Here is a 14,621-nt window from a genome sequence, read left to right as displayed (position 1 = left end):
TTGAGATATAAGTTCTAAGGTCTCAAGTATAGTTACAACGGCTGCCCCACCCTTCAAACCGAAACGCATTACTGCTTCACGGCAGAAATAGGCAGGGTGGCGGTACCTACCCGCGCGGACTCACAAGAGGTCCTACCACCAGTAATCTGTGGGCTGATAGAATAGAGTCGAAAGTCTTCGTGTCCACAGAATCGGGTATGATGTAAATTCTCTTGATGTACAAATGTGTTTAGAGATCATTCTACAGTGTTAGTTAATTAAGCGTAGAAATCGGATGTGGCCCGACGGGCGGCAAGTTAAAGGAAGCATACGCTGAGTTTGGCGAAGTGTTCGCTTGTATCTTGGCATGTAGTTACATTGTCGTCCACAACCATGCGTTTTCGATTCGACTTTATCAAATTTATTTTATTGTTAACTAGCTGACCCGGCAGACTTCGTAGTGCCTCAATCGATAAATAAAAGTTCTAAACTTTTGTATAAAATAAACTTAAAACAAACAAAAGGAATCCGTCCGACGGGGGACACATCAAAGGAAAAACAAAATTGTAAATTTTATTTAATTCCGAGGATTTTCATGTTTATTTACCTTTTAAACCTTCTCTGAACAGCAATTCATTTTTGTATATAGAGATTTGTTGCGTTTGCGGGAAAAGCAGTTTACGGCTCACCTGGTGGTACTGGATCCCGTCTCACGCCGTCACCCTCTTTGAGACATGAGGTCGGAGTCTCAGTCGTATAATGGTTGTCTTAAGGTGGAACGCAAAACTGCTTCGTGACAGAAAAACGCAGAATTATGTACCGATTCGTATGAAGGGTAAATTGACGAGTGGGCGCCCTAAAACTTTGAAAAAAATTTGTTGAAATTGTACCAATTCGTGCGACGTTGTCAGTAATACCAGTCATTTAAAGATGCGAAATATGATATTGAAACTCATTACGAGAAAGGAACATATAGTACTAATTAAGCAAACTGCAACTTATGTCATAATTTATGTACCTACATTTAATTAATTGACTATAAGTTGGTGCTCTCCAGAGCACAGATTAATAAATAGCTACCCCACAGCATAGCGCTGCATACCTATGAAGGCTTCTTTTCCGCTATTGATTATAAAACACGGGTTTTGATAATATATTCTAACCACATTAAAAAAAAAATGATTGTTCGTTCGTAACAACAAATATTATGAAGCTTTCAAGACTTAATAATGTAAATCTTATATATAAAATTCTCATGTCACAATGTTAGTTACCATACTCCTCTGAAACGGTTTAACCGATTTTCATGAAATTTTATATGCATGTTCAGTAGGTCTGAGAATCGGCTACCTACTATCTATTTTTCATACCCCCAAGTGATAAGGACTGTCCACCCCTAATATTTCTTTTTTGGCCATTTTTTGTTTTTGTTATAATGACGCATTATGTGTTTGAATGAGGTTTTGTTATTATTTTTTTGGTCTACACTAGAAATTCCCTAGAAATCTTATATATGGCAAAACAACGTTTGCCGGGTCAGCTAGTAATAATATAAGTACTACTACTATCCATCCCTGTTCCCGTTATCCGGGGTCGGGTCTCCTCACTCTACGGCGCCAGGCTGATCTGTCCTGGGTTGTCGGTTTTGGCAAACGGGCTTTCTTAATGTCTCTTTCGATGTTTGACCACCAGGTCGATGGCGGGCGGCCTCTACCTTTCTTTTGTTCTGGCAAGCTTAATGCGATTTTCACTAGATGGTCTTCGTCCCGTCTCATGATAGGGCCATACCATCTAAGGCGATTTTCCGTCATTTTCTCTGTGATTGATGTGACTTTAAAGCTCCCCCGTATGTGTTCGTTCCGAACTCTGTCCATCCTGGTCACCCCACCCGCCCAGCGCAACGCAAATAATAATATAAGTGGGTAGTTTAAAAATGCAAAAACAAACCTGCTTGAAAAGAAAACCGAACTAACAATTAATGTTATCTTTTTTATCCCGTAGATGCTGATTAGGCCATTAGAGAGAAGTTATAAAATCATTGTATCGACATGGGCCCTTGATGCGTGTGACAAATTTTCAAGTCTTTTTTTTTTATTGCCCGTGTAGGCAGACGAGCATACGGCCCACCTGATGGTGAGTGGTTACCGTCGCCCATGGACTTCAGCAATGCTAGGGGCAGAGCCAAGCCGCTGCTTACCGAAGTCGTCTTGAAGTCGATGAAAATTACTTTTAAATTCAGTTATAGACAAACAAACAAACATACATACCAAGCTAAGAGAGAGAAAGAGAAATAGTATTCTTTATTGTACACCAAAAAACAAATAAGCAGTGCGATACATTAAATACAAAAAATTACAATTGGCGATCTTATCGCTAAAGCTAATTAAAGCGTATTAATAAAACGAAGTCTATGGTTTAATACCGAGCTTAAAGAATAATAGTATATATTATTATGTTGTTTCAAGAAGATAGTAACTAAAACGCCTAACCCGTAGACACAGCCCACTGAGTTTCTCGCGGGATCTTCTCAGTGTGTCGACATTCCGATACGGTGGTAGATTCTGCGAAGCACTGTTCTTGCTGGGGCTAGTGTTAGCAAATTCTCTCAGGTTGAGCCCGTGAGCTCACCTACGCGTCCGGGCGTAGCTGGCATAGCCTCTTAAGCTGCCAGCGAATAGGATAAGTACGCAAAACGCAAGTAAATAATATAAACTAGTCTAAGACTAGGCTAGACGGAGGGGAGGAGTGAATGGAGGAACATAGTCCTAACAAAAGTGCTCAGTAAAGGTCACGACCCTCAGAACTGAGGAATACGACGCACAGAGAGAGAAGACTAGTCTAACAGGCGCTAAATTCAGATAGCTATGTATTCTAGAGTTCTGATCTAAATTCTCGATCACCATGTTCACATTTCATCAAGACTAATCAATTGATAATTTTATAGGGTATTATGTATTTATTTACCCAGTACAGTATCTTTGTAAACTAATAATAGATAAACCAGAACATTTCTATGAATGTCTTCGACATTGACACTAGAAAAAGGCCACGTCTCAACTATCCGGGAACAACGTAAGCGATCCTCCATTCAGAAACGAATAGCGGAATAATTGAGAAAGAAATAAACAATATTAAAAGTTAGGTACAGCATTTTCTTGTGTTAGGGGCTTTGAATGTTTGCCAAATTAAGCTCCGGTCTCGAATTCGAAAACGGTTTGAGCTCTTGATAACAACCGCTAGTTAGATGTTAAGTTAAAGTTTCTGGCAACGATTAACAAACGGGGAACGCCGGTGGTACGGTATCTTGAACATGCAGGGGTTATTACCGCTCATTTAAGTCGCATCGAGTTTGAGGAGTAAGTAAAATAAGTGTAATTAAGAAACCTTCTACATTCAGAGATTTTATTTAAACTAGTGGCCCCGCAGTAGTCGAAATTCGACTATAATTAATTGGAATTAATTGTAACACTATTATGATTGTATTTTATACTTCTATAATCACAAATTTCGCCAAGGCTACACTATAAAAATATTAATAAAGACAAACAATATATAATCTATTCTCAATTTGACAACAGACGTCAAGAACAAAAGTTTGACAATAAATAGTATGCATGCGTGTGTGCGTCAAATACATGGTATATAGTGTGTGTAATGTTTTGTTTATTGATTTGATGTGTCTTTTATGCATTATTTAAAAAAAATATTAACTTTATGCGCTTATTCTCTATATTCTCTATAAGTGTGCAAAATTTCATACTCCTACGTCCGCACAATTTTCGTAAAAAGGGATATAAAGTTTTTGCTTCACGTATTAATATATAGATACTCACGTTAGTTAGACGTGTTACGTCAAGACTTTCGCAGTAATATTTTTTGACGTGACAACGTCTTATAATTCGATGGAGCCGGCTGCACGCACGAAAAAACATGATTCTTGTGGCGTTACCTCGCTCCGAGGCGTTCCATTTAAGGCTTGAAGTGCAAGCGAGAGCGTGCTACGAGCGACAAAGAGGCACAATCGGCCTCCGCGTTCGGCAGCGTTCGACATCTGTCTCTCTCCTACTTGAGTGAGCGATGCATCCGCGTGGACAGCTGCTATAAAATAATACATTTACATGTTTACGTCAAGTATGAAGTTCATTGAAAAGTGAATGTGGTGTCAATTGTTTATAGCAACGATAATTGCGATAATTGAAAAATGAAACCATTCCATCAGTATTTTCTTATGACGTTGTCACGTTCAACTATCGTCAGTAAACCGACTTTACAGACAACCGATTTTTTTTATTTTAAGCAGTAGAAGTGAATTGCGTATTGTGAAATGTATCATAAGTGTTCGAACAATTAGATTTAGTTTTAACTAGCTTTTGCCCGCAGCTTCGTCCGCGTAGAATAGTTACTTTGGCATAACGCTAAATTTTACCCGCGACTTCATTTACGTAGAAAGTGAAAATATTTTTGAATAACAGAATGTTTAGGGGCTATTTAAGGTACCAAAATCACGCTTATAAACCGACTTCAAAAGAGGAGGTTATCAATTCGACCACAATATTTTTATCTATGTATGTTCACCGATTTCTCGAGGATGCTTGAACCGATTCCTATTATTTTTTTATTTTTTTTTGTTCTTAAAGGTAGACTTCCCGAATATTCTTGTAAGCATCAAGATCTGATGATGGGATCCTGGAGAAATCCATAAAAATCTATTATTTTCAAAGCCTATCTTGGGTGAAGATTTGGGTGTTTCTTGCTATTCTTCTTATTCTGTGCCGCCGCGCATTGTCCGGCCGGCGCCTTGTACATCAATATTACGCGCTTGATCATTATTTTGCTGCGGTTTTAAAACTGCGATATCTTCTCATACTCATTAAGATCTATGATACTCATAGCGAGGTACTCATTAAAATCAAGCGAGGGGAAATTTCTTTAAAATTAACCATGTACCTACTTGTAATGAATAAAATATTTATTTGGATAACGATATAATAACACCTTCAGAAATAATGCTTTATTTTAGAACAAATTTGGTTAGCATAAAAAACGTTATAGTGAGACAACCCTAACATATAGACATATGCTTTCGGGGACTTTTTTTTAGATCTTTTAAAACGGAACAATTCTGTCATACATTATTTATCATACATACACATCATCATGTCATACATAAGCATTCAAAGAGGAAAAAAACCCGTTTTTCAAAACATTCTTTATTGGTGCTCTTATCTTAGCGTGATGTTATATAGCATATAGCATTCTTCGATAAATGGGCTATCTAACACTAAAATATTTTTTCAAATCCGACCAGTAGTTCCTGAGATTAGCGCGTTCAAACAAACAAACAAACTCTTCAGCTTTATAATATTATATTATAAAAAGTATTGTATTATATTACTAGCTGACTCGGCAGACTTCGTAGTGCCTTAATCGATAAATAAAAGACCTAAACTTCTGTATAAAATTAACTTAAAACAAACAAAAGGAATCCGCCCGACCGGGGACAACATAATCAAAGGGAAAACATAATTGTTATTTTTATTTAATTCCGAGAATTGTCATATTTATCAACCTTTAAAACCTTCCCTGTACTCCCACAAATAATTCAAGACCAAAATTAGCCAAATCGGTCCAGCCGTTCTCGAGTTTTAGCGAGACTAACGAACAGCAATTCATTTTTATATATAACTAGTCAGGTCATAAGTATTGTCACACAGTAAAAACTTTTCTTTTAGAATGCTGGCCACAAATTTTTTTATTGAATTCGAATTTCCAATTGTTCATGAAAATAAAAATGTATACTTTTAGAATTTTACTCATTTTTAAATATGGAGTGGACGCTTAAAGATTACCGTGTTGCAGTTATTGCGTTGCATCGTTGCGGTTACGCGCCAATTCAAATTTTTAACATACTGAAAAATTTGAATATAACCAAAAGATTCGTTTATCGTACCATCAAACGATACAATGAAGACTCTAGTGTAGATGACAGGTCAAGAAGTGGTCGCCCTCGGTCTGTTAGGACTCCAGCAGTGATAAAAGCTGTGAAGGCGCGAATTCAAAAAAATCCCAAACGTAAGCAGAAACTGTTGGCCCTTCAGATGGGGTTAAGCAGAACCACGGTGAAAAGGGTGTTAAATGAAGACTAGGGCTTCGGGAATATTGAAGAAAAACAGGACATCGTTTGAATGCTCGTCTAATGGACCTGAGACTGAAGAGATGCCGCGCTTTGTTGAAGCGGTAGGCGGGAAAAAAATATCGGGAAATTCTTTTTTCGGATGAAAAAATTTTTACCGTAGAAGAGAGCTACAACAAACAAAATGATAAGGTGTACGCACACAGTAGTGAAGAAGCGAGCAACCGTATTCCGCGTGTCCAACGAGGTCATTTTCCATCCTCGCTCATGGTATGGTTGGGAGTTTCTTATTGGGGCTTAACAGAGGTACATTTTTGTGAGAAAGGTGTAAAAACGAATGCAGTTGTGTATCAAAATACAGTCCTGACGAACCTTGTGGAACCTGTTTCTCATACCATGTTCAATAACAGGCACTGGGTATTCCAACAAGATTCGGCGCCAGCTCATAGAGCGAAGAGCACACAAGACTGGCTGGCGGCGCGTGAAATCGACTTCATCCGGCACGAAGACTGGCCCTCCTCCAGTCCAGATTTGAATCCGTTAGATTACAAGATATGGCAACACTTGGAGGAAAAGGCGTACTCAAAGCCTCATCCCAATTTGGAGTCACTCAAGACATCCTTGATTAAGGCAGCCGCCAATATTGACATGGACCTCGTTCGTGCTGCGATAGACGACTGGCCGCGCAGATTGAAGGCCTGTATTCAAAATCACGGAGGTCATTTTGAATAAACTTTATTGTCATAAGAATCTATGCTTTGTTAAGTTCATTTTGGTATATGAATAGTTACATAATGAATAAACTTGTTTCAATTATTTTACATTAAACATGTGACAAAATTTATGACCTGACTAGGTATAGATAGATAGATAGATAAAGATTTGTAATTTGCTGAAAGTTTTTATTTATTATCCCGAGACCTAGCGTGTAACGTAGCGCGTATTCAAATACTTATGAGCCTAAGAATATTTCGAAGAGGAGACGATCAAAAGTATTACATAAATTAAACGTGACTACAGACTTCTTTCATATAAGAGTTTTAGTGTTGTTGTGGGCGTACGTTCGTGTGGAGTTATATGATCATGTCCTGAATACCGAAATAGGAAATCACGTGTTCCGAGTCTTAAGTCTTTTCGACACGTAACAGCGGACTTTAAAAATAAAATCCCCAAAAATAATGTAAATTCTGACTTCGACATTCTAGCCGTGTTAAGTAACAATATCTTGTTTGTTTGTTATGTTTGTTTGTTTGTGCACCAAGCAATAGTAAAGGACAGATTTTGTGAAGGTTTTGTATTTAAAGGCCTTCCATACAGACACAACCTATTGAGTTTCTCCTCGGATCTATTCAGTGAGTCGCTTTTCCGATTCGGTGGTAAATTATAGGAAGCACTGACGGACTACGGAAAGCAGTCGACGTCACCCCAATCATTTCGGATCCTCCTGATCCACTAACTGTGCTTTTAGGTACCTCAAGCACCGGTCATCGTTCTTGTCGAAACCGTCGCTTGCGACGAAGGGCTCGACGAGTAAATTAACCCTCAGACACAGTCCACTGAGTTTCATGCCGGATCTTCTCAGTGGGTCGCGTTTCCGATCCGGTCGTAGATTCTGCGTAGCACGGCTCTTGCTAGGGTTAGTGTTAGCAACGTCGTCAGGTTTGAGCCCCGTGAGCTCACCTACTTGTTAGGTCACATAGCAACATAGGTGACATAGATAGATTAGGCAGGGTTAAAAAAAAAGCTAAGCGTACCAAAGAGACAAGCTAACGCAACCACTTTAGTCATCGTTTCTTACTGATAGTACTGTCTTTAAAACAAACTAAACAAAAAGTTGAAGACCTAAGAAAAAAATAAGTGTAATTTACACGTGCTAACATCAAGATATTGGCACGTGTCAATTCGAGATCTCGTAAAAACGCTCCTTAACCTCATCTCATTCATTGTACGTTATTATTATTCATTTAAAATTAAGACACCCAGCGTCATCAGCATGCTCTTCCCTCCAGGCGTTAAGTTAATTAGTCGAGATTTCTCAGCCCCATTGATAGGACGTCGCTCCCTGAAATTATATTAATTTGCTCCCGTCTCCTTCTAGCGAATTGTATTTGACAGGCCTTCGTCTTCGTTTGTAAAGTTTAAATTTGAATACTTGCTGTATGCACTGGTGAACTATGTGTTCATAACTGACATTTATGAGCTGTTTTTCCAAGTTTTTGAAGTGAAACTTCTTTCTCGACATAGGGAGGAAAAAACGTATGTAACGTTTTTCGGTTACGCGCCATCTTAATTTCTTCCGTTACGCGCCATGTTTATTTTATTTTTATTTAGTTTGTTATCAACAGATGCGCGTAATTTCAACAATTCCTGAATCGCGGTGACGAGATGTTACACAGTTGATAGACGTTCTCGTATTTCTCTTGCTAAATCATAGCTTCCTGGCGTCGGGATACCGTGATCATGCAGTCGGTTTTCCCGGGGTGCGGCTGCTCCATTGCACTGCGGAGTGATTGACCCTTGCGATTATTTTGATATTTTATAAGTTTCTCTTCTACCGTGTGACTTGCACACACACACACACACTTTTTTTTAAAGTGGCATGACTTACCTTTGTACTAGTATATGTGTCGGAGACGGTCATTAGTTTAGTAGCAAAACGAAGAGCGGACGATTCCCGGGAGGTGACAACACGATCGTGATGTCGTCGGAGCTCGGCTAACTTCGTGCTACAACAGAGCCTAGCAGATAGAGGCGTGCATAGACGTCACTTACCACCCAGTCATCTTGAAGACGAAGGCATCGCGCCTCCGTCCTAAGAACTGTCATTCTTTTTTATTTGCCAACGTCAGGCATTTCTAAATTGTTCCTTGATAACAAACGTGTTTTTTTTTTATTGCTTATTTGAGTGGACGAGCTCACAGCGCACCTGGTGTGAAGTGGTTACTGGAGCCCATAGACATCTACAACGTAAATACGCCACCCACCTTGAGATATCAGTTCTAAGGTCTCAGTATAGTTACAACGGCTACCCCATCCTTCAAACTGAAACGCATTACTGCTTCACGGTAGAAATAGGCAGGGTGGTGGTACCTACCCGTGCGGACTCACAAGAGGTCCTACCACCAGTAAACTCCAGTGTACTCAATATTTCTCTTAATTCGGTCACCCTATTCGTCCCTATGATGTCTGACGATGGTCTTAATAATGCGGTTTCTCCGATATATACCTACATATTAAAAAGGTTCAAATAGCCCTCAACGGCAACTTGGGTCTGGTTAATCATGAAGCAGCCGCCCATCCCTCCGGGCTGAGTCCGTGCTCGCCCACCTGCTTGAAGCTGAAAAGGCCTGTGGTCCATCAAAAATTCCTCATACCAAAAAAAAAACACGCAACTTGGTTGTTTTCTTGGCTTACATCAATTATCTATGATGACAACTCATATTTAAGTTGAATGAACTAAACTAAGGGTCAGGTGTCGCTCGCAATGTCACAATACAGGTTGCTAGAAGGTTGACAAATAAAAAGACTTTTAGATTGAAATTGTAGACATTCCAGTATCGTGTCCTTGTGTTCGTGCTTAAAATTATGTACCCTTATCTTGTCTCTAGTGATTCGTATAGTTGTTAAATACTAGTTCTCGTGCTCATCAAAACGTTCACAAATGGAATTGGCATAAGCTAGACCAGACTTATTTGTTAACGTGTCAATCTGATACATCTGTACGCTACTCTCAGAACAATAACGCTAGTAGATACCAAATTAGCTAGCCCCTAAGATACAGGTGGATCTTTCCACTAATGTAAGTACCTAAGTATTGCATAGTTCTAAGTTGTGACAATGGTGCTACCGAAAATTAATTACTTTTTCTTATATTTTGTTTATATGTATTGATTATATTTTCTTGTAAAAACTATTTCGCTAGTCTGTGACCACATACATACCTCAAACCAGTACCTTACTCTAAATCAATGCAGAAGAACTATCGCTAAAAGATATACTTACACTGATAGTATATTAGGTCTACACAAGGTGACCATTTTACAAAAATGTGATCAAAATATTGTTTAGACAACAAAAATAAGACAATACTTTTGTTATTCTTGTACATCAAATTTAACCTTTAAGAACTGGCTCATGACACACAAAAACTACAAAAAATCTATGTATAAAGTAAATCGCAGACCGGAATCCATTTCATACGCTATCCAAATATGCAGATGTTTGTATTGCTAACGTTTTTAGCGGTTTCCGTCAGCGGGTGGGACGATTCCGTTGTTATTTGTGGTACTGGTGACGACGTGAGTGCTGAATACCGGAAGGCAATTTACCAGTTTACAATGTCTTTGTGTCAGAAGATAATCAAGGAGACAAATGGCCAATACGTTTTCTCGGCCTCTTCTATTTGGTTGACCTTGGCTGCGTTCGCCGAGAGAGCTGGAGGTTCAGCACGCCAAGAGCTGTTTGAGGTTCTCGGTTTACCTGAAGACGAATGCAGTCGCCACAACTACTACCAGCTTAGTTTGCAAGGCGAAAAATTCGGTTTGGATGTGTCTTTGCCGAGAACGCGGCTGTATTTGGTCGACGAATCCATAAAAGTCAGCGACGACTGGCTTAATTTCGCTAATAATTACTGCGGTTTGACCATCAGAGCAGTGCCGATGAAACGCAACCCACAATTGACTGCTGTTATAATACGTGAGGCTATATCTTCGTTTCTGCCCAGCCTTGATTTTAAGGGAGATTCAGTGCTATTAGACTCCTTGGATTATAAGGGTCTGTGGAACGAAGCCTTCCCGGAGACGAGAATCTTTCGCGAACCGTTCCACGATAATTCAGGCAATGTTATCGGTGCAGTTGACATGATGCGAACTAGGAAACGCATTAAAATGACATATGACCAAACTTTAAAGGCAACTATCGCTGAGATTCCGGTAGGGCATAACGCACAATACCGGTTTATTTTCGCAATGGGTGATGGAATCACAGAAGCCCTTGCTAGTGCAGACATAGATACGTTGATTGAGTTGCTGACAAACCTGAACGATACTCGTGTACCGATAGAAATAGCGATACCACGTTTCATTATTGTATCTGAATTGGACGTGAGGACTTTGCTGGAAAGTATCGGTGTGGAGAGTCTCTGGACAGATCCTATGGCTACCGGGTAAATATTCTATTCTATCTACAATTTTAGTTATTTTTTATCATACACATCAGGATCAACACTTTATTATTCTTGAATGAAAATGGGGCTTAATGAGTAGGGCTATCGTCGCACACGAACATTGGTATTACCGAAGGCGTAACTGCTATACTGAGGTGAGTGGTTACCATCACTCATGGACATCAGCAATACCGGACGCACGATCAAGTCGCTGCCAAATCACTGTCTATGGGCCCCGGTAGCCGCTTAACACGGGGCAAGTCGATAAGGGAATTCTATTTTGAGCGTCGGCATGCTCTTGTTAGGGCCAGTGTTAGCACCACACCCGGTTTGAGCCCCGTGAGCTCACCTAAACGTTAGGGTGAAGCTGAAATAGCTTCTCAAGGCTATCAGCATAGGTAGAAAAAAAAGATATAGTTGACTAAAATATTTTCCTTTTTTTTGGCCGTCAACCGTCCCACATTATAATAGGTCACGTTCCTAGTTATTTTTCCTTTATGAATTAGTTAGTCCTTTCTCGAGTCGAAGCAGGATGTTATTAGACTTTGAATCGAGTCACCGAAGTTGTCAAAGTGGAAACGTGTTCGGAATTCACACGAACGAGTCCTATGACGTAACGTGCTCCCGATGGATCAGACCAGACATTGGAGTACGTATTTTAATTACGGAACTTTGAAAGATAGTTATATATTACTGACTGACTCGGTGGTGCAGTGGTTAGCGCACCTGACTATTGCGCCGTGGGTCGTGGGGTCGATTTCCACTTCAAGCAAATATTGGTGTAACTTTTTTATTTCCCATGCTGATTGTCTTGAGAGACCATTTCAGCGTAGCCTTAACTAGTAGGTGAGCTCACGGGGTTCAAGCCTGACGACGTTGCTAACACTGACCCTAGCAAGAGCAGTGCTTCGCAGAATCTACAACCGGATCGGAAACACGACCCACTGAGAAGATCCGGCGAGAAACTCGGTGGGCTGTGTTTATGGCTTAATTTACTCGTCGAGCCATTCCTCGCAAGCGACGGGTTCGACGAGAACGATGACCGGTGCTTAAGGTACCTAAAAGCACCGTTAGTGGGTCGGGAGGATCCGAAATGACGTGTTCCATTTGCAATTTCGCCTTCGTAGACTACGCTCGTGCAAAGGCTCGTGCTTAACAGCGGAATAAAAGATAAATTTCTATACTGAATTTCGTCACAATCGGTCCAAGAATTAGGGCGTAAAAACGTAATAGAACTTTCGCATGTACAACGTAAGTGTATTTTCCAGAAACATAACCAGTCCTCCAGCCTCGCCTTCCACGTTCATCCAACGCGTGACAGCGACAATAGAGAATAGAGGCGCCATTTTACCTCAAGACCAGTGGTTCATACAGGAGTCGCACGGAGACGAATTCATCGCCAATAGACCGTTTATGTTTTGTTTGCTCGACGACACTTACACGGTTTTGTTCTCTGGAGGTTTCTCACAGCCAACCTATAAATGATATCGTTATATTGCGGCCTTATTTCATTGCATTTCTGATTTAATAAAAACAAAATAAACGTGAAATGTTTATTCATCGTTAAGGCAAACAAGTATAAAAGACCTATTTCATTTAAGGTGTATTCTTTTTATCTTGGAGTAATAGCACTATTTCATAGTTTGTTATCTATTTGTTAACTACTAGCGGTCCCCTGGTAGTCGAAATTCGACTATAATTAATTGAAATTATAAGTTTGTACACGATTATGAATCTATTGTCAGACTATTTATTACACTTCTATAACCACAGATTTCGCTAAGACTACACTTGAGACAAATATTAATAAAGACAAACAATATAGTTTATTCTCATTTTGACCGCAGACTAAGCAATAAGAAATTTTTGACAATAAACAAATAGCATTTATGTGTGCGTGTGTGTGTGTCAAATACGTGGTGGCGTGTGTGATGTTTTTATTTATTGATATAATGTATCTTTTATGCATTATTTTAAAAAAATATTTGCATTGTGCACTTCTTCTCTATATTCTCTATAAGTGTGGGAAATTTCGTACTCCTCTGTCCGCGCAATTTTCGTAAAAACAGGTACAAAGTTTTGCTTCAAGTATTAATATATAGATATCTATAACTTGAACTGGAGGTTTTAAGGCTGCAATGATTTCGATTAGAGCTGTGGTGTACGGGCCAATGCCGTGCTAATTTAACCCAACTTAAGCAAACTTAATTAAGCGTATTGAATAGTTGAAATTGGCTTTTGAAAATTTTATATTCTTTTTATTGCCCGCGTAGGCAGATAAGCATACGGCCAAGCTGATGGTGAGTGGTTACTGTCCGTCACGGACGTCAGCAATGCCAGGGGCAGAGCCAAGCCGCGGCCAACAGTGATGCCAGGGGCACGAGATGTAAACGTTTTAGTTCGCGCTAATTGAGTTTTGTCGAATGTCTATGGTATGTGAACTTTGACGTCACTGTTCTATATTGTACGCTCTATGTCTGCCATGACACGAAAACACAAAAAACTCTTAAAACAGACTAAAATGTTTTTTTCTTTCTTTTTAAAATGCACGAGATTGTAAACCGTCAAAATGCTAAGCATTGTTTAAATTCGCGGTAACCACTGTAACCGCGACCTTTCACAAAGAATGAGCTTTTTGTTTGGTAAACGGGTGAAAGAGCTTACTGTCAGCCTAGTATTGTTTACTGGGGCTCATAGACATCACGATGTGAGTGCCAGTGAGTGGCGATATGAGCTCTAAGTTTCAATTGTAGAGTATAAAGACTGACCCCATCTTTCAAACCGTAACGTGCGACTGCTTAGCGACAGAAATAGGCCAGGTTTTACTGGTGGTAGTACCTCTTGTGAGTCCGCACAGGTAGGTACCACCGCCCTGCCTATTTCTGCCGTGAAGCAGTAATGCGTTTCGGCTTGAAGGGTGGGGAAGCCGTTGTAACTATACTAAGACCTTAGAACTTATATCTCAAGGTGGGTGGCGCATTTACGCTGTAAATGTATATGGGCTACAGGAACCACTTAACACCAGGTCGGCTGTGAGCTCTAAGCAATAAAAAAAGAACGGCATTAGTACCTACCCATGCTGGCCTTAAATGAGACCAACCACCAACTTTAAATTAAAAATAAATACAGAATTACATTTAGTACGTGAATTTTAAGACACACGGTAAAAGTGTAACCCACTGAAGCATTCTACCTCATTCTCACGCAGGCTAAAACCTATTACTGTATGTTCGATTTTTTTAGTCTCGTTTTTCGAGTGCTATTACCGTTAAAATCAATTTAAAATCATAATGTTGTTGAATTTTTTTTTTAGATTAATTTAATGCCCTTTCCAAAACATCATTA

General features: G+C 39.6%; 2 protein-coding genes across 2 annotated transcripts in view; both read left to right on the top strand.

The window, feature by feature from the left end:
- Window positions 1-14,621, top strand: part of LOC114243351 (EGF like, fibronectin type III and laminin G domains protein pikachurin) — a 145,854-nt gene that overhangs the window by 47,999 nt on the left and 83,234 nt on the right. The gene's annotated exons all lie outside the window — the stretch shown is intronic.
- On the top strand, window positions 9,132-14,470 carry serpin-31 (serine protease inhibitor 31). The gene is made up of 2 exons (XM_028174806.2): window positions 9,132-11,276; window positions 12,545-14,470. The coding sequence occupies exons 1-2, from the start codon at window positions 10,324-10,326 to the stop codon at window positions 12,759-12,761; spliced, it is 1,170 nt and encodes a 389-aa protein (XP_028030607.2). The 5' UTR covers window positions 9,132-10,323; the 3' UTR covers window positions 12,762-14,470.

This window comes from Bombyx mandarina, chromosome 28, assembly GCF_030267445.1.
Source record: "Bombyx mandarina strain Sakado chromosome 28, ASM3026744v2".
In the NCBI taxonomy this organism is placed as follows: Eukaryota; Metazoa; Arthropoda; class Insecta; order Lepidoptera; family Bombycidae; genus Bombyx; species Bombyx mandarina.
This window is presented reverse-complemented; position numbering and strand designations above follow the sequence as displayed.